The following is a 20,601-nucleotide window of genomic DNA, read 5'->3' as shown; positions in this document are numbered from 1 at the left end:
AAATTTCCTCTTGTAGTTTATATATGAAGATCTCGATATGTACTCACTCCCTCTTGCACGAGAAATTATTTTGTGCGGACTCCAAACACAGCTTGCCATCCGGAGATCAATCAGAATGCGCCACATCAATTATACCAAGCTGGGTACCGAGCAGTACCGAACAGTACCGAGCCGGGTACCGTGCAGGGGGTGACGTGGTGTATTATGGTTGGTCTCTAAACAGCCTTCGACGTCCGCATAGAATAATTTCACCTCTTGACCAATCTACTATAATCCCCTACTGCCATCAACATATGAAGAAAGAAAAAAGGGGGAAAAAATAAAGAAATGGAGACTAGTAGACATCTTAAAAGACTAGTATTATATCATGTATTGACACTGATATAAGCTATTTACAAAGTTGCCAGCAGAAATACAACCAGGTTCATAGCCTTGCAATCACAAACACTTATATACCTCTAAGAAGTTAGCTGAATAAGGAGGCTTTGTGTGAAGAAGGAACAAAAAAAAAATAACGAAGCATGACTAACATTTAAAAGGTGAGTTTGAAAGCAATGAAGACCTGCAAAGACAAGAGAGCCGTTGTTGCAATGATCAATGAGCTTCACCCTTAAGCTGGAGCTGATCAGGATTGAAGACCAAGGAGATTGGTTTTCATCTGTTCTCCTGATTCTTAAATCCAGAGCTTGATGCAGATAAGTCTTCAACTCGAGGATTGAAGGTTCCAGGATTCATCTTCTGAACCTCTTCTTTAGTGTATATATAAATCTTGCGAACAATGTTACAGAACTCCCTGAATATAAGATTAAAAATTTAAAATGTGTTTTGAGTGTAAACAAGTGGTCAGATATTATTTGAGTACTTGATATGAAATTGAAGGTTATTATCTATGATGCACAAACACGGACACGACGACACGGATACGATACGACATGAACACGGGACACAATTTATTGAAAATCTAGGACACAGATATGATTTGGACACGATATTATAATTTTTATATTATAAAAGTAGTGTATAAAATTGAATAAGTATAATATTAAAATAAAATTAGAAATAACAAGTTATTTAATAAGAGTTTATGTTTAGAATGATTAACATTAGGATGTCAAGAGTTTGACATCGATGTCATGTATCAGACATCGAGAGAGCATACGACAATACTATCGAGAGTCGGACATTGATGTAATGCAGTAAGTATCAGACGTCAATGTCAAGATGACGTCTGTCGTCAATGTCAAGATGACGTCTATCGTCAATGTTAAGAAGACGTTGGACAAAGATGAGTTATCAAATTGTGGGTGTAGAAATTGCTAGTGTTGTGCATCAATGTCAAGGCATTGTCCAACTTTGATGTTGAGATGAATTTGAAATGTCGATGTTGTAACGACATCTGACGTCGATGTTCGACATCGGACATTGTTATAAAACCAAATTCACGACCCACCAAAGAGAAATAAAAATGAGAATATTCGATGAATGGAGTATTGAAGTTGGATAGGATATAAGAAAGTTTTAATATTTTAAATAAATAAAAATTTTAAATACAAAAAATTATATTTAAAAATTCATAAAATATTTAGTACACGCATGTAGAACATGAGTGTCCAATTTATATTTAATATTTTCTTAATCAGACATATTTTCAGCATATTCGACACGTGTCGGACGCATGTACACCACTTTGAGAAGAAGTGTAAGTGAATCATAGGTTATTATTGACTCATTTAAGGCATTACTGGCTTTTCCAAGGAGAGAGTACACTTACTGCCAAGGATCATCTCCAACAAGCATTATATCACCCTCATTGTCAGTATAAACAATCATCCAGTTTTGATTGGAAACCATCAATTCACCTCCAAAACCAAACATCTTATCTAGCTCTGCAAAGAGCTCATTATAGTCAGTAAACCTTGTAAGATCTACTGATCTCCCAAGTGCCATTCCTTGTTTATGAACCTGAAATGATTAAAAAAGAAAGTGAGCCTAGAAATCTGAGGATAATTTGGGAAATCTTTTTAATGAGGATATCCTGACAAAATTTACTTCGAAAATGTGGAGCATATGATATAACAAAAAACAGTAAACAAACCTTAGTGCAGCTTCTCATTGATCCAGTTGCAAGCTTCTTTTGCACGTCTATAGCGGATTGTGGACAAGATTGAAGACATTTCTCACGCACAGCAAGAGAAGAGGCAGAGTCCATGGATTTTCTAACTTTAGAGTGCCCAGGAAGCTCGGCGGGGCCGGCGTCAAGAACATGTGGATAAGGCAATCTAGCCGTTATTTCACTAAACAACCCTGCCTCTTCACAGGTGTTCACATGAGGCATGATAGGATTTGAATCCATAGGGTTATCATTGAGATCAAAACCAAAGAGCTTGTAATTTCCATTTTCTTTGGGCTTTGAAACTTCGTTATGGTCTGCATTGAATGACTGTAAACTTGAAAAAATTGTGTGTGTTGAATTTCCTGCTCCAGAAGTCGGTAATGAATGTGTCAACCAGCTTGATGTGTGTCCTCCAATCCCACAAAATTGATCATTTTTATGGCCATGACAGCAGAGCTCAGTGGTCTGTGTTGCCATATTTGCTTCCAAATTCAAGTATGAATGAGAAGGGATCAAAGAGAACTGGTTCGAAAGCAGGTTAAATTCACCTTCTTGATTGGGAAAATAGTTCTTGGGAGAAGTCAAATCATCAAAACAATGTCCAAAGTACGGCATACCATAACAACTCAAATCGTCGGACTCTTGACATCCTGTTAGCATCTGAACAGAACCCTGATTTCTCTCATTTTCATGAGATGAAGGCTCAAAACTGATTTTTGAACCAGAGGAATTGTTCCTAAGATTCACAGCATCGTTTCCTTCCATTTTCTTTGCAATCCCATATGTTTGTGAAGGCTCTGCATTGGCCTTAAACGCCCCTTAACAAAGTTTAAAAGTTTTTTTTATGGATAATTAGTAAAAAATGCAACTTTTTTTGGATAATTGAATCTTTTGTATAGGTATTAATGTAGTAATTATACATACCACCCTCTTTTGTGAGAACTGACGAATCTGTAGAAGGCGGCATGGCATTCGCTCGAGGTCTCTTGGGTTTAGATGATGGTAAGGGCCTAACTGGAGGAGGACTCACACCAGGCTCTATCTGCCAGGGGGAAACTCTCTCAGGACGAGTAACAGAAGAAGTTTCATCCCATCGCACCTAAAATCACATGAATGATCAACCTGTGTAATCAACAAAGTAACAGAATGTTCAAAAACAAAAAAGAAAAGAAAAAGCTACCTTTAGGCATCTCCATTTTGATCCAGTCCAATTGCTGGAATCCAAGCTTCCTATGCCAACTATGGTACCAGTGCACCTACGAACAAGAAAATTGGAGAAAGGATATCTCTTGTCACTCTTGGGATTCATTATAAGCAATTTGAATACATTTTTTTACTAGTCAAATGAGATTTAATACCTCTGCTCTGGGGCCTCTTCTCCTTCAAACTTCATCCTGAACCTCATTCCAATTGAATGTTCTTTTTTGAGAGAATCCATATATTGATCAAAAGGAATGATGAAATTACAAGGGCTTGTCCTGTTACATTGTTTCAATTGCAGAAGAGCAAAGTATAATGATCCCGTGACAAGCTGAAGTAAATTTTTTTTAGAACGGGGGTATCTACCCACTGCCACTCCAAATGGAGTGCTTGTCAGTGTAACTAATCCCTCGGCAGAACCCGCCGGCCACCGGCATTAGGCCCACACTTGCTTTGCCCCACTGAAAAGGCAAGGCCGTAGTGGAGGGAATTTGAACCCGGGATGGGGGGTACCCAACCGTGCTCACCCACCAACAGCCCTAAGCCTCGGAGGGTTAAAGCATCAAAAATCATATTTTGATTGAGTTTTATATCTTAATATGCTAACCTTGGTTTGTAGTAAACAGTAAACATTGCTCCAGTAGTAACAGCATGCCAGGCAGTTGCAAGGACCCCAAGATGCATACTATGGCTAGAGATGACTGAGGATGAAATATTGGTCTGTTGCCTCATTGCTCTTCTCACTCCCACCCGAAGTTCTCCATTTTCGCCTCTAAAATAACACACAACTTGCTTAGAACACAACCATATCAGGCATGATTTACAACCACGTTCCTGAATTGTATAAATTAATAGCTGACCTCAGGAAAATAAAAGCATCACCAGCAACAAGCCCTTTAGAACTAACAAAGACGCTCCAACCACTCTGTAGCAGATGTCTTTTCGGTTGGCCTGTTTTTTTTAAAAAATAAAATAAAAACTAAATAATATTGATATCCGGAGCAAGGAACAGATACTCTGAGTTACTATTGATTTGTTCTAATAAATTGCCAAAACTTATTAATAGTCTTATTTATATTTATAAGTTTCTAACGTTTTATAAATAAGATCTAAAAGAGGAACTCAGACCATCTACCATGTCTTTATGATCAACAAGGCAAGCTTCAAGATAAATAGCTAAAAATCAATGTTGCAGCTCAAAAGTTAGGACTAAAAAGATCAGAAATTTGAACTGCCAAACATGAAAAAGTCATCTAAATGAAGCAAGCTTCCAAGGGCTATAAGAACTCCTTAGAAAATTATACATGAATGAGCACAGAGTTGAAGGCATTACCGCGAAAAATATGGCGGAAACGCCACTCAACCCCATGCAAATCATAGGCCACAAGCTCCTGGCTTGGAGGCTGTCCGTTCATATCCTGATTAGCATAGCAAAATATTTATCAATAGACTAAAAGAATAAACATCTATTGATATAGTATGATCAATATCATCCAATGATATCACAGTTAAAAGATCGAACCAGGGGAGGAAGACACTCATCAGCATGGCGTCTTAATACAGAGAAACCCCCATGCGTACTGGTATCCGAAGCAGTAAGAGTCTTGCAAAATGAATGGACATTAGATCTTGGAGGAGGCAGCGGCAATGGCTCCTTATCCACAGCTTTTTCATCTTGCTGAAAGCTCGCCAAAAACCAAATTAATAACAAGTAATTTCATCAGCTTACACACAGTCTACATGTATTTGAACTACATAAGCTCTAAAATCGAACGGGAACAGAGAGGTGTGAATCCAAACCCTTACATTGGGCTCAGGAAATAGAGTTATCTGAGCAAAAACCTCATCAGTATCCCGCTCAGCCTTCATCAACAAAAGCCCTCATTAACAAAGATAATTTTTTGAAGACAAAAAGAGGATTTTGCAGAAGGATTAGATACCTTCAAATCGACATTAACCACGCGGCAAAGGATCTTGGACGGGAGGTCGTAGATAGGCATCTGCTGTTCAACCATCTGATTCGTAGAAGCCTCCATCTGCAAAGCCGCGAAGCTAAAATTAATTTCGCGAAAGTCGAGAAGAAGGAACAGAAATCGAATAGAGAAGAACCGAAGCAACCTGCTCGATGTGACCCTGCGGGAAATAGAACACCAGCTCCCCCGTACGAGGAACAGTTACCAGAGGACCGGCGCAAGCATACCAGAGCTCGTTGTAGAGTTCGTCCTCCATCTCTGAGGACATAATCAAAATCTATTAGTCCAATTTCCCGATAGGATGCCATAGATCGAGAGAAAGAGCAACCGACTGGACGCCGGCAGCTTTGGGGAAGTACAGGAGACGCACACCTTTTACGGCGGGCGGCTGGCCGGAGAGGTCACTGCAGGAAGACGAAATGCTGTCCTTTCCGCCATTTCCGCTGCCGGCAAGCTTCACGGAGGCGTCTGACGACGCCATCTTGCGGGAAAGGCTTGATATCTCACATCCACTAGGTGGAAAACAAGAGGTCTTGGATCTCCCGATTTTCGGTACCGGCAAACCACAGAAGTCGAATCGGAGAAGAGAAAAACAGTAGAAAGGCAGTATAAATCAAGAAAGGTCGGATTTTGACAACGCAATGTCGGGGATTTGATCGTCCGCTTCACTTTTCCACTCGAAATCGCTCGAAATCGCCAATCTTCTTCTCGCTAGTGGAAAGCCTGGAAGGAGCTGTAGAGAGGAGAGAGAGAGAGAGAGAACGTACTAGGGCTGGCAATTTTATTCCAAGTTCTCGATTTGTGAGCCTATCATCCTTAGTTTAATTGTTAAATATTTTAAAAATCATTGTTAAGGTACTCAGTTTAAATCCATACTATATCGATTTTACTGTAGATACTAATTGAATAGTTATTATTTAGAGGACATTCAACTATATATTTAATATTTATTATATAAAATATGTCTTTTTTAATATATATATATTAAAATTTAAATTTTATAAAATTTTAAACTGTAAAAAAAAAACTCTTATATTTAAAAGTTACAAAACTGAATTTTTAAGAGTTTAAATTTCTATGCGGTTAAATTTGATACCTTTTCATCCATTTAAGAATCTCATAATGCAAAGATTTACTATAATTATATTTTTATTTAAAAATTTTGTATTCAAATTATCTTCTGCTGAGGGTGAAAGCAGCGAAAAAGTGGCGCGTGACATGGGCTCCAGATGTGGGACCCGCATGTGTAGCCTGCACAGCCGGCAGTGGCTGGTCCTCGTGGCCTGGTCCCCGCGGCGCCGGCCCACGGGACAAGCCCGGCCCGATCCGACAGAAGTCCCCAAGCCGCCATGCCCTGTTGATCCCTCAACCGCAGACCGTCTCCCACGTGCGTTCTCCCACGTGCAGCCACCCACACCGCTCATCTACTGACCACGTCACGTGCTGGCAGAGATCAACGGCCGGATCCTCTCGCATAATCAGCAGCGGATTATTATACCATATCCTAGTACAGAACTGAACCGGGCCGAGAGGATGCACATTATTTATTTTTAAATTTAAGAGCAGTATTAAATTTAATTAATAATAGAAAATAGTGAGATCTACAAACATAACACCCAAAATCAAAAATATTATGGTTTATATATTTATCACTTAAATTTTATAATTTACTTTACCTAAATACTTTATTAATAGAGTTAATATATCTTGTTGAATATAATGAGAGAAGAAATAGACTGCCGCAATGTTCAAGACATCAGCTTCATTTATGAGAATTTTCTTGTTGCTTTCTAAAAAAAAAAAAACTTCATTTATGAGAATTTTCTTGTTGCTTTCTAAAAAAAAAAATTCAGTATAAAAATTTTTTAAACTAGATTTTTTTTGTTTAAGAGAACATATTATGATATTTTATTATGTCATAGGTCAGCCTGATCCAGTGTATTTTCTTCAACATCAAAAGATTATTTTGAAGTATGTACTCAGCAATTAGGAGACATGGATGGCCACTTGAAAATTCGTGGATAGGGCTGCAAGCGAACCAAGCGTTCGACGAGCAACTCGATGCTCGGTTCAATTAAAGCTCTTTTGTGATCGTTTAACTAACTAAACAATATTTTAAATACTCGATAATTAAATAAACAAGCTTGAACACTAATGTGTTTGGTTCATTTATGTTCGCGAACAACATCATTTGAAGTTTGTGAACAAGCTCGACATTAAGCTCGATAAGAAGCTTGATTAATTCGTGTTCGATTTTGAACTCGTGAATAAGCTCGTTAAAAAAAAAATATTAATATTTGATTATAGAATTAATAAATATAAATAATATAAATGAATAAACTCGTGAATAAGCTCGATTGTGGAAGTGATTGGTAACGTAATTTATATAGTATAAAGAGAAAAGCCAAAGTATAATAATTATTTTAAATTGTTAGTTGGTGAAAACATTCTTTACAATTCCTAATTTATTGTATTACATCTTGCAGACTAGAGAGGAAACTAAGGAGATCTCATTGGTTTAATAAGGAGCGGAGTTAATTTTGTGAAGATGGGATTTGCTTGTAAATCATTGCCTTTGTTAAGAAAATTGTTTGTGTGCTGGATCTTCGTACAATGCTAAGACGTTAAACTAAATATTTCTCTACCGTCACGAATACTCCTGGACGCAACACTTATAAATCACTGTCTTTGTTACATAGATGATTGTTTTTATTATAAATGTGTTTGTTCATAGATATGTTCATGAACATGTTTGTTTGATAGTTAAAAAAAATCGTTAAATATGTTTGCGAACATGTTCGATGTAATCGTTTGTTAGGAAGCTCGATAAAACTCGTTTGTTAAGTTAATACACATCTAAAAGTAGAACTCGTTTATAGCTCGTTCATGTTTGTTTGTTTAAAGCTCGATAAGCACTAAACCAACGCACATGAACTGAACATGAACCAAATATGAACACTCATTTATTTAAATGAACCAAACATGAATACAAACAATAAAGCTCGAACAAACATGAACCAAATTTGAACAACCTTCTATTAAATGAACACAAACATGAGCACTCACATACTTGGCTCGGCTCGGTTCATTTGCAGCCCTATTCGTGGATCCAGGTTCTTTTAAACCTAACATAAAAAAGTATATTTTAATGATGATTGTGTATGGGATTTCCTCTTTCATCAGCTCCAAACTTTTTTAGCTTAAAAAATTTGCAATTCTTGTTAATGATTACTTATGGGGTCATCCATGGCTCCGATCTATCTTAAACTTAGAAAATCCTATAACTCCCTGATGACAACTAATAACAACACTTCTCCTAGCTCTATTCTCCCCAAACTTTGAAAATGATGAACCTTCAATTGTCTCGAAAGGATACTATTGTGATCATATCCAAAATAAATTTAACTAGTCGTTATACTTGTCAGCGATGAACATTAAAAATCACACCGTCAAATTATTAAATTTTGGTGAGAAGACAAGCCGTCGGTCAAACCTAATTGGCCAATGTGGACTAGGAATGACCTAAATGATCAACAATACTTATGATGCTAGTCTAATGACGCTCATAGACAATAATATCTCATATTGAAAAATTAATTATACTATAATATAAACCTTGAAGTAACAAATCTAACAACAAAAGGTGATAGTTCAATGTTATGGCTATTAGATTAAAAGGAACAATTTCAAAAAAAAAAAAAAAAAAAAATTCAACTCTCATTAGGCAACCTAATAATGAGACAATATCTAATCTTTTTAATATCAAAATATTCATATTCTTAAAACTAATTATTTGTCATAATATGACCCATCAAAGAGAATATGTAGGGTTACCAGTGACCGCAAAAAAGTCAATAACTCACTTGAAAGCAGTAATAGTGTAGCAACAAAATCAAATATTAACAAAATGTTTTTCTTGCTAGAGAGATTCGAAGAGGAACATAGGCATTTTTCTTTTTTTAATAAAGGAATTCAACATAAATTTATTTTTCTATCTTAAATATAACAATCCTCCTAAAAAATTAAAAATAAATAAATATCTAAATAATTATTAACACTTGGAGTAAAAGACAAAAAAGTTCCTTTCATTGTTGTCGGAAGATAAGTGAACATTAGTGTTGTAATCATGGGATAATGATAGGTGTGATTAATTAGTATTAATAAAACGCCATTAGTGACATTATACCTACCGCAAAGGATAATTATCTTTGGCTAAGATAAGCTTAATTAATCCAATTAATTACTCAAACGCGCTTTATCTTTTTAATAATTTAATTCAAAAAAAGCATTAATATTTTAATTGCAGCGAATAAATTTCATGCCAATTGTAGCCTTGAAATTTAGGATTATTACATCTACATTTTATTTGAACTCAATATTATAATTTACAAATATTAATTTATTTTACAATTTAATTATAAATTATCATTTTTATCCTTAATATTGACACATTAAAATTAAATTAATGCCGACCAATCTAAAACTTATATTAATACATAAGATAGAACCGCCCACTGATATATAAGCACCCATTAATCATTATCATGCTAAGAAAGAATTTTCTTTTTTTTTTAAGAAAAATTAAAGCTAATTCATTGATTTTAGGAATATATATATTTTAGGAATATATATATATTCTTATTAATCATATTCTTCATGATTTTAATGGTAGACGACAACGAATTTATTTTGCATAATATCAAAATAATTGTATAAAAAGGCATAAAATTTATGAAAAGATATCGTAATGCAATTTAGATTTGGTCAAATTTTTACATTAAGCATCATCCGTAGCATAATTAATTCATTAAGCACGCATAAAAAATTTAAAACTAGGCATAATCGTTCGTTAAACGGGTGATTAGCTATGAGTATGTAAATCACCCCGTTAACGAAAGATTAGCTATGAGTATGTAAATTACCCATTCAATGGGTGACTTTCTTATGCTTTGTTAATCGCTCATTAAACATACGATTATGCCTACTTCTATTTGTTTTCACGTGTTTAATCACCTAATTATAATACTAATGATGTTTAGTGTAAAAAAATTTGCCTTTTATATATTTTTTAATTTTTTTATGATGACTAAAATTATGTAATATGATAATCTAAGAACAAATTCAATGAATAAATAAAATTATTCATATCAAATTTATGTCGGGATATGCCGACCCAATTTTTTTTTTCTCTAAATTAGACTTTACATATTAAATAGTTTATCATTGAGTTCAAGGGCAAGAGATAACGCAGCCTTCACGCATAAGGAATAATAATTTATTGTGAGAAGAATGGAATATCCTCATCTCTTCCCTAATTTGGTTTACTTTGCTTTCCCATTATTTTCTCTGTAAAGGGGATATTATTATCTGTTATGAAAGTCTCTGCTGAACTCCTTAAAAGCTGAGGTTGGAAGAACTCAATTTCAATGCCAGCTTAGTTGTGTTTTGGTGGTGACAGATGAGAGTCATTACTCAATTTTCTAGTATGAGAGCCTACTTTTTATCCATGATTATTTTAATATAATTTCAAAATCTTATGGTCAAATCTTAGAAAATGCACATTTAGAAAATATTATTGTTGATGTGCTATCAACATTGATATGGTATAAAAATTTGATTCATATTTCAAAGCAGACATAAAAGTTTGAATTGACAAGTTCCAAATTTGATTTTAGGGTTTAAATTGTATAAGTTTATAATTGGTGCAATCGTCGAATCATGCTGATTTTGATAATAAGAACGATTGAATCTTAGCTGGATCGACTCGGGCCTTCCACCTCCTTCATCACGTCCTCTATTTGGAGTTCTTTAGACTATTTGTATTATTGCAGCAACTGATCCCATTGTCTCCTATTTGGCAATCTTGAGGGAGGGTCGTCTGACCAGACTTTTGACATATCATCATCTATTACGAGTGATAACGATGTGTGAGTTTGTTTTGATATTTGCGCACAATTCATACGACTTCTATATGTTCTTATTTTGTGACTAAGGGTATAAACAAATTGAGCTGAGCTCAAATCTAAATAACTTGTATAACCTCACACCCTCTTGATCTTTGATATCTTGAACAGCTTTCATTTTCCACCATATAGAAAGGAAGCAGAGTTAAACAAAGTCAACAAATGACAATATAAATTAGTAATTACAATAATAACATAGAGAAAGACTCTAACAAGTAACTATTTATTCATCTTTTAGATCCCCCCTCCCCCTCTCTTATTTTCAACCAAAATTCACCAAATAAATTGGTTATGAGCCATTTCTATAAGCTCAATCAAAGCTAATTTTGAAATATTAGAGCTATGATTGTGCTTATTCAAAATAAGTGGAGGCAATCACATACATGTAAGGACATCATTAAAATTCATAGAAATTAATAGTTAGTTGGTGCCTCATTCAAATAAAGCCAAATAGAATTCTAATTTAATATATAGTTGGTGGCACATTATTCATATTTTTTCATAGCAAAACATTAAAAGATAGGTAGAAAGCTATGATCATATAGTGTTGATTTTCACCGAGTTTTTCGTGAGGTAGCCTAAACTATTATAAAAAATAGCCTCATATAATGACAAGCAAACCGAAGTGTGAAAATTCAAATGAAAACTTGTTGGGGGCAACAAATATTTATTGTTTCATTCGACTTTATGCCACAAATACATGATGTTTTAATGCACATATTGACTTTATAAAGAAGATGATGTGATTACATTAAAATTGTTAAATCACTTAGGGTTCTATTAATTGTCAAATAAATAAGTTAAATTTTTTATTTTGTTAAGGTTTACACCCACTAAGAAGTAGTCCTAATTCATTGTTTGTGGAGCATTTATTATTTTATGAAATTTGACTAACTCGTGCCTTGTTTGGGGCAATCATCTTATTGTTTTTTGCAGCAGCTTTCTATCACAAAAAATTATTAAAAGCAGTAAAAAAATTGTCGTTAAAAGCTGTCCCAAACGAAGCCTTGATGAACAAAACAAACATAAACTTCTTAATAAGTAGATTTTTTTTTTCTAAATAAGTAGAATATAGCTTCAAATCACTAAAAAAATAAACCAGGAGTTCGTTTGGGAAGGATGCAACTTTTTATAAAGGTGGTCGTATAGCTACTTGGAAGAAAATAACTTTATTAAAATATGCTATAGAAAGTAGCTTTCTAGCACCAAAATTTATTTAAAGAAGTGAAAAAACATTTACGAAAACAAAATTATGATTTCAATTTTAAAAAGAAAAAAGTAAGAAAGTTGGCCCAAACTTTCATAAATAATTTTGAATTTAATAATAACACTATTTTTATTTGGAGGACAATAAGAGCTACTTTTTGTTGGTTTGTATGAAAAAAAAATAAATCTCCCTATAATTAAATGCAATTTGTATTGCTACTGACTAGATGAAATTGGACTATTTATAAATATAATTTTAATTTAAATGATTAGAGCTACTAGCTTAATATTTGCATTACATAAATAATAAAAATAATTTAAAATTAATAACAAGGTATCAAATACATATTTAAATCATTAAAGTAATAGTTTATTAAAATTTGAATTAGTTATTTATTAAACAACAAAAAAAATACAAATATAAATAAAACATCCTAAAATGATTAAAATTGTTCATTAAATAATTATTCGATAAAGCAGTTTATATGGATTAAATTAAAGCTAAAATAGAAAAATATATTATAGAATAAAACCGAACCATTTTCAAATTATTTTTTGCTAAATAGGCTATCAAACATTATGTGGAATTTAATCCTCAAAAGCATAATTATAAATAATTAGGTTATGACAAAAATCAATAACTAATTTTTATTTTCCATAATTAAAATTAAAATTCGTAAAACGCCGTCTGTGGGAATCGAACCCACGACCACATGGTTAAAAGCCATGCGCTCTACCAGCTGAGCTAAGACGGCTAACTGAACAAATGTTATACTATGGAATATAAGTATTAATAAAAATATAAGAATATTTTAAATAAATTTGATTTTAATTTTAATTTATAATTTCAGAAGTTGTGCTTTTTAGCCCCTCGCCCATCTTTTTTTAATCTACGCATTTTATATTATTTAGAGGTAATATATACTAAGCACATAATAATATTAAAGATAATTGTTCATTAACATAAAACTAGTAGTGGCGGAGCCAGAAAATGTATTTAAGGGGGGCCTAAATTATTATTTTTTATTTTCCTTCAAATTTTTACATCTGGACTTGGGATCAAAATAACTAGTTTTAAAAATGATAAAACTTTGATAGTTAATTATTTTTTTTTTCACAATATTATTTCCAACCATCAAATCACTTGATTATTGCTAGAATGAATTCAATATATTAACTAAATACGTAATATTAAAAATCTCATTGCACAAAAACAAATCATAAAATCTTTTTAAGATCGAATCAATACATGATTAAGCTAATATAAACCTAGGAAAAAAATATAAATGAATAGGAAATTAAATTGAGAGTGATTTAAATGGACGGTCGATCTTAAATTTCTTGATCTTTGACCGTTTATTGGTCATTTAAATGTCATAGTGATATCAGAATTCAACGATCTTGGGCTCGTTGGATTCATCTCGTCTAGCCGCTCAATTCGACTGTAAGCATGTCATATTTGGAAACCTTTTGATAATCCAAATTATGGTTTAAACCTTCTAAATATGCTTTGAGTATTTGATTTGGAGTCATTTGGGTTCGGATTGAGTCGAATTTGGTGTCGTTGTGTTCGCATTTTCGACACGTTCAGTTCGATTGTAAGTTTGCTGAAATCGGAGTTCATATGGTCTCCGATTTAATTTTTGAAATTTACCCCCCCCCTTTATCTCTATATTGGCTCCGCCAATAAAATTTTTATAAATGATCTTTCAAAAAAAAAATATTTTTTATTCAATAACATAATGATAGATATAACTTTGGTGGTCTTGTTAAGAGAAGACTAAGGTTTTATTTCTGATTATTTTTTTTTTTACCACTTTAGAAAATCAACTTTTTTGTTAAAAAATTTTCAAGTTCGAAAAATTTTTATACAAGAAAGTTGCTTTATAAATCAGTAATAAAGCTATCTAATTACAGTCGTTCTTTAAAAACATTTTATTTAGAATTTTAGGTTAGATTTAGGTTTTGTTTGAGACAGCTTTTAAACTGTTTTTTAAAACAGTTTTTTTCGTACAAAAATTTTACGAATTAGAAATTTGTGCACAAAAACCCATTTTAAAAATCATTAAAAAAAACTGTCCCAAACAAAATCTTCAATAAAATTTAGATCATGTTCACATATTCTTCAAAAAGATATTAAACTTTATCGAAAAACAAGAACCTCTTACAAAAAATAATCTTTAAAAACATTAGATCTTATGTAATTTAAGATAAACAATATACTAGCATTATAATGGCAAGCATTAAAACATACAGTATTACCAATCATTAATGTAACACTCAATTATATTGTTCTAATAATTAATATAACACCTAATTATATTATTATAAGAATTAGTGGCACTTACCTACATTTCTTCAAGAGTTAATATTAAGGTTTTGCTTTGAAAGACTTTTTTTATTGCTTCTGAAAAACAAAGTTTTAAGAAGCAATAAAAAAGTCGTCCCAAATGAAGTTTACAACAACAACATCAAGCCTTTGTCCCACTACCTGGGATCGGCTACATGAATCTTTTTTCTCCATTGTGTCCTGTTAAAAATCAAATTCTTGTTTAAATCAAGTAAGGAAATATCATTTTTAATATTCTCTGACCAAGTCTTTTTAGTTTTACATCTACCTTTCTTAACATAAGTCAAATTTAATATATCTACTTTCCTAACCTGGTCATCAGAAGGCCGTCGTTTTATGTGACCAAACAATCTAAGGCGACTCTCTCTAATCTTATCTTCCACTAAAGCTACTACAACTTTTTCACGAATATGGTCATTTCGTATCCTATCTCTAAGAGTAAAGCTAGTCATCCACCTGAGCAACCTCATCTCTACAACACTTAACTTAGTATTATGCTTCTCTTTTAACGGACTAAATATAACAAATTATTAAAGTTACTTAATAGATTATTGTAAACTCAAATAATAGACTTTTACATCTAAAAAGTATTACAATTATAATTTAGAACTTTGGAAGGAGCGATGGTTGTATTTAGACCCATATAATGAAAACAAATAAGAAAATTAATATTTTATTTGTTTAAAAGGGTTGGTAGTAAAAATTTTCGGTAGAGGTATCACTTGAGATCAAAGATGATAATATTTGGAAGAGAGAGATTTCAAATTTTATCACATTTATGTATTTTTACTATCAATAAAGGCTATATCTTATATTATTATCATCATATTCCAAAAAAAAAAAATCTTAAATGTCTCCACATAAAAATATTGATTATATTTATACTACAATGTAGGCACAAAAGATTAAGATTCATTTTTGTCATGTTTATATATATATATATATATATATATATATATATGACAACAGTAAAAAAGTAATGGCCAAAGGTTATAACTAAGACTTCATTTGGGACTGACTTTCTTTATGCTTTTTAAAGTAGTTTTTAGAACAAAATTAAAATTTGTGTATTAAAAATCTGTTTTAAGAAACAGTAAGAAAGCCGCCCTAAACACTGAAGAGAGTATTACAACTCCACTACATTCCTACAATAGCTAAACCATAGGCCGGCTAACAGGCTGTGCTTGTCGCCACTACTGCCTGCCAATTAGGCACTTTATGTAACTAACATGGCTAGTTTAGTATTTACAGTTATCTGCTCTTATATTATATAGTAGTATAAAGAGTGTATCAGCACATATGGTTTTAATAAAATGATCATTGTTCATCTTCTTCCTTCATTTAATTCTATGTTTGTAAGCTTAGCTGATTCGGTGAGCCGCAACATGGTATCAGAGCCTTGTGCATAACGGCTCGTCTTCTTCCTTCTCGACGGGCGACTGCCCTTAACATGTTACCTGCAACGGTCACCCTCAATCCCAGTTCTCATCTTAGACGTTGATAGACCAAAATTTGGCAGTACATTTGATAATGAAGATATTCTGCATTATATCCTTAATGGGCTACCTCCATTATATCCATCCTTCAAAACTACCATTCAAACTTCTCTTCCCCCAATCAGCTTGGATGATTTGTACTCCCTCCTCCAAAGTGAGGAAGTCCACCAAACTACTGATGCAGTTCGTGAACTGTCTCTGTCTAATCCTACTCAGTCTGATGGGCTGCTTGTTCTATTTTCCATCCGCGACATATCTCGTGGGCGATTTACCTCCAGCCGAGGTCATGGTCTCACCTCACCCATCAATGCCACCCGTTTGTCTTGGACACCAAAATTTAAAGGTGATTGTCAAATTTGCGGTAGACGCGGTAACTCCGCACTTCATTGCTGGCACAGAGGCAACTTCACAGATACCCCTCCAGCATCGACGTCTAATGTAGCTTGGGTGGCTGATCATGAACCCTCTCCTCGGTACTTGGACAGTGGAGCTTTTTCTCACCTTACACCTGATTTGCTCCTCCTTTAGCAACTCACACCTTATCCTGGTCATGATCAAGTGCTTGTTGGTAATGGTAATTCCTTACCTATTCAACATGTTGGTAACGATCTTCTTCCAACACCTACTAGTTAGCTTCATCTCGATCATCTATTTCACGTTCCTCATCTCACTCATAGACTTATCTCTATTTCAAAATTAACAAACGATAATAAATGTTCTATTATCTTTGTCAAATCTGGTTTTCGCGTCAAGGATCGGATGACCAAACAAACTCTTTTTACATACCATGTTGTAATGGCCTATATCCCATCCCCTTCAGGTCTCCAATTGTTGCTGCTACTACAACTGTTGTGCTCCGAACTCGGCTCATACATGGCATCATCGTTTGGGTCACCCAAACTTCAAAACACTCGCTGCTATATCTAAAGCTTTTCCCTCTTTATGTATTTCATTTTTTCATTTTATATGTAATTACTACGCTCTTGCAAAAAAGTCATAGGTTACCTTTCTCCCCCTCTCATCATGTATCAACCGCTCCTTTAGAATTAATCCATGCTGACGTTTGGGGTACTTCTCTCGTATTATCCTATGATGGTTTTTGCTATTTTCTGATGCTCGTTGATGATTGTACTAAATACACATAGCTATACATGCTCAAACAAAAATATGAAGTTTCCCGCTACCTTATTCATTTTACAAATGTTATTGAAAAACATTTAAAATTACATGTTCTCACTCTTCACACTAACAACAGCGGATAATTTTTGAACAACTCCTTATGCTCCCTCATATCCAAACGTGGCATAACACATCAATTTACATGTCCATATACACCACAACAAAATGGTGTTGCTGAACATAAAAATCACCACTTGCTAGATATTGTCTGAATTCTGCTAATCGATGCTCATCTTCCTTCGCAGTTTTGGTCTGAAGCCATCCACTGCAGCCTATCTCATTAACCGACTAACTTCTGCTAATACTTCCTCTACATTACCTTATCAGTTGCTATATCATATTCCGCCATACTATACACTATTTCGTTCATTTGGATGTAGCTGCTTTCCATGGACCAGACCCTTAGCTCCCCATAAACTCGCACCCCGTTCTGTTCCCTATTTTTTCCTTGGATACACTACAAACCAAAATTGTTTCAAATGATATAATCCCGCCACTGCAAGCTCATTATCTCTCGACATGTTTTCTTTGATGATTCAACTTTTCCCTCTCTTCCTATCACCAACAATACCATTATATCCCAACTTCTTCACACTGATCCACCCTACTTCCCTCATTCCACAAACTCTACCATAAATACAACCATTGTCCCACCACCCAGCTCTGACATCTCCTCCTCTCCTTTCCTACCTTCCACATATCATAATTCTCCCTCCATGCTATCCAATGAACCATCAACCACCTCTAAAACAACTTCTACTTCCTCATCCACAACTACTCCCTTGCCTCTCGTGGCAAAATTGAACCATCCTATAGTCACCATGCTGTATATAGGCTCACTCAAACTACAGGTGCTTATGGATCTCTCACATACCTTGCAAATCATATCAACTTGCTTTATTGCTGCCCACAAAGATGTGAATTGTTGTTAGGCCATGTCTATCGAGTTTCATGCCCTTCAAGCCCAAGGTACATGGTCTTTAGTACCTCCACCAATAAATCAACAAATCATAGGCTGCAAATGGATCTACAGACTCAAAAACCTTGCTGATGGTTCCATAATCAGCTATAAAGCTCATCTCGTCAGTCAGGGATTTAAGAAATAATACAATATTAATTACCATGAGACTTTTAGTCTTGTTGTTAAACTAACCACAATCCATTTATTTCTACTTGTCGCTCTGCATTATGATTAACAAATCCACCAACTCGATGTTATGAATGCATTCCTCCTTGGTGCTATTGATGAAACTATCTATATGACCCAACCGCAGGGCTTTGAGGATCCAAATCATCCCAATCATGTTTGTTTGCTGCATAAGGCCATATATGATCTTAAACAAGCATCTCGTCTTTGATTTGCAACGTTTTCCACTTACCTCACTAATGAAAATTTCACCTTCAGCTACCCAGATCCATCGTTTTTCATCTCCAAAAATATCGCCTTCAGATATACATCTATGTTGATGATATTCTCGTCACTGACAGTGATCCCACCTTTATCTCCACCTTAATTGCTAACCTTCAATATAAATTTCAAACTCACGACCTTGACCCTCTCTCTCTCCAAATTTCTTGGAACAAAATTCACACACACTGTTATTGGGTTCCACCTATCGCAGCAATCTTATATCACTGAATTACTCCATACCACAGTCATGACCAACTACAAACCGTTACTTACGCCGCTACCACCCAAACTTGATTCTGATTCCAATCTCCAACAACCATTTAGTCAACCAGAGTTATTTTGCAAGCTTGTCGGATCATTACAATACATTACATCTATATGCCCCTATATTGCATTCGTTGTCAACAACCTTTGCCAACATATGCATCACCCGCTCCTTCTCCATTTTCAGTTGCTTAAACGTTTCCTCAAATACTTGAAAGGAACTCTCAATTATGGTCTTTTTTCCCCAAAAAAATGGACCTTCAGATATCTGCATACTCAGACTTCGATTGGGCTAGTGATCAGCTAGAACGCAAATCCACAACTGGCTATTTCATCTTCTTAGGAATGACGCTTCTAACTTGGTCAGTCAAGAAACAATCCACTATTGCCAAATCCTCAACTCAAACAGAGTATCGTTCTCTTGCAGCTACCACTGCGGACATCATCTCGACGCATCGTCTCTGTGAAGACTTTTTTATGTTACTGCAAATGACTCTGCTCTTCTGCGACAACATCTCCGCCATGTCAATCGCGTGCAATCCTATCTTTCACGCACGCACCAAGCGCATTGAGATTGATCACCATTTTATTCGAGATTGTATTCACGCCAAACATATTACAATCCAACATGTCTCTACAATCGATCAAATTACGACATCTTTATCAAGCCTCTCTCCTTTTCCAGGATGGTTGATCTACGAACCAAGTTACTGGTCATCCCGACCATCAACTTGAGGGACAGTGAAAAGAGTATTACAACTCCACTACATTCCTACAACAACTAAACCATATGTCGGCTAACAAATTGTGCTTGTCGCCACTACTGCTTGCCAATTGGGCACTTTATATAACTAACAGGGCTAGTTTAGTAATTAATAGTATAGATAGTGTATCAACACATATGGTTTTAATATAATGATCATTGTTCATCTTCTTCCTTTGTTTAGTTCTCTGTTTGTAAGCTTAGTTGATTCAATGAGCCTCAACAAACGCAACCTAAGACTCCATTTGAGACATTGTTCTTATTACTTTCTAAGGTAATTTTATGGTATAAAAATTTATAATTAAAAATTTTTGTACTAAGAAACTAATTTGTGAAGGAGAGTAAGAAATGGCTAATTTCTCATATTTAAGATAAGTATTATATAGAATTAATATAGTCAGCGCTACATTTAAAAATAGGGAAATTTACATACATACTACTTTATAACATCCTATTTACATATCTAACAATTAAAATTTTAATATTACATACATACCACCCTATATTATTTTAATATCAAATATACCACTCATATTTCATTGCTACCACTTATATATTTCATATTTGATATGAAAATAAACTATGGATGGCATGTATGTAATGTTAAAATTTTAGGTGTTAAATATATAAATAAAATAGTATAAAGTGGTATATATGTAAATCTCTCTTAAAAATATTCCAAA

At 34.0% G+C, this 20,601-nt stretch overlaps 1 protein-coding gene and 1 non-coding gene across 2 annotated transcripts; both read right to left on the bottom strand.

The window, feature by feature from the left end:
- Positions 1 to 335: 335 nt before the first annotated feature.
- On the bottom strand, positions 336 to 6,077 carry LOC110111813 (auxin response factor 2-like). The gene is made up of 14 exons (XM_020843831.2): positions 5,659 to 6,077; positions 5,432 to 5,544; positions 5,254 to 5,349; positions 5,120 to 5,176; positions 4,836 to 4,991; positions 4,647 to 4,731; positions 4,174 to 4,264; positions 3,921 to 4,085; positions 3,472 to 3,591; positions 3,294 to 3,369; positions 3,038 to 3,212; positions 2,096 to 2,931; positions 1,772 to 1,962; positions 336 to 793 (listed from the first exon to the last, which is right to left on the bottom strand). Exons 1-14 carry the CDS (start codon positions 5,765 to 5,767, stop codon positions 655 to 657), a joined length of 2,409 nt encoding a protein of 802 aa, XP_020699490.1. The 5' UTR covers positions 5,768 to 6,077; the 3' UTR covers positions 336 to 654.
- Positions 6,078 to 13,137: 7,060 nt separating this feature from the next.
- TRNAK-UUU lies at positions 13,138 to 13,210 on the bottom strand. The gene has a single exon. It is a non-coding gene; the product is annotated as a tRNA-Lys (tRNA).
- Between the last annotated feature and the right edge of the window lie 7,391 nt (positions 13,211 to 20,601).

This window comes from Dendrobium catenatum, unplaced genomic scaffold, assembly GCF_001605985.2.
Source record: "Dendrobium catenatum unplaced genomic scaffold, ASM160598v2 fragScaff_scaffold_621, whole genome shotgun sequence".
Classification (NCBI taxonomy): domain Eukaryota; kingdom Viridiplantae; phylum Streptophyta; class Magnoliopsida; order Asparagales; family Orchidaceae; genus Dendrobium; species Dendrobium catenatum.
This window is presented reverse-complemented; position numbering and strand designations above follow the sequence as displayed.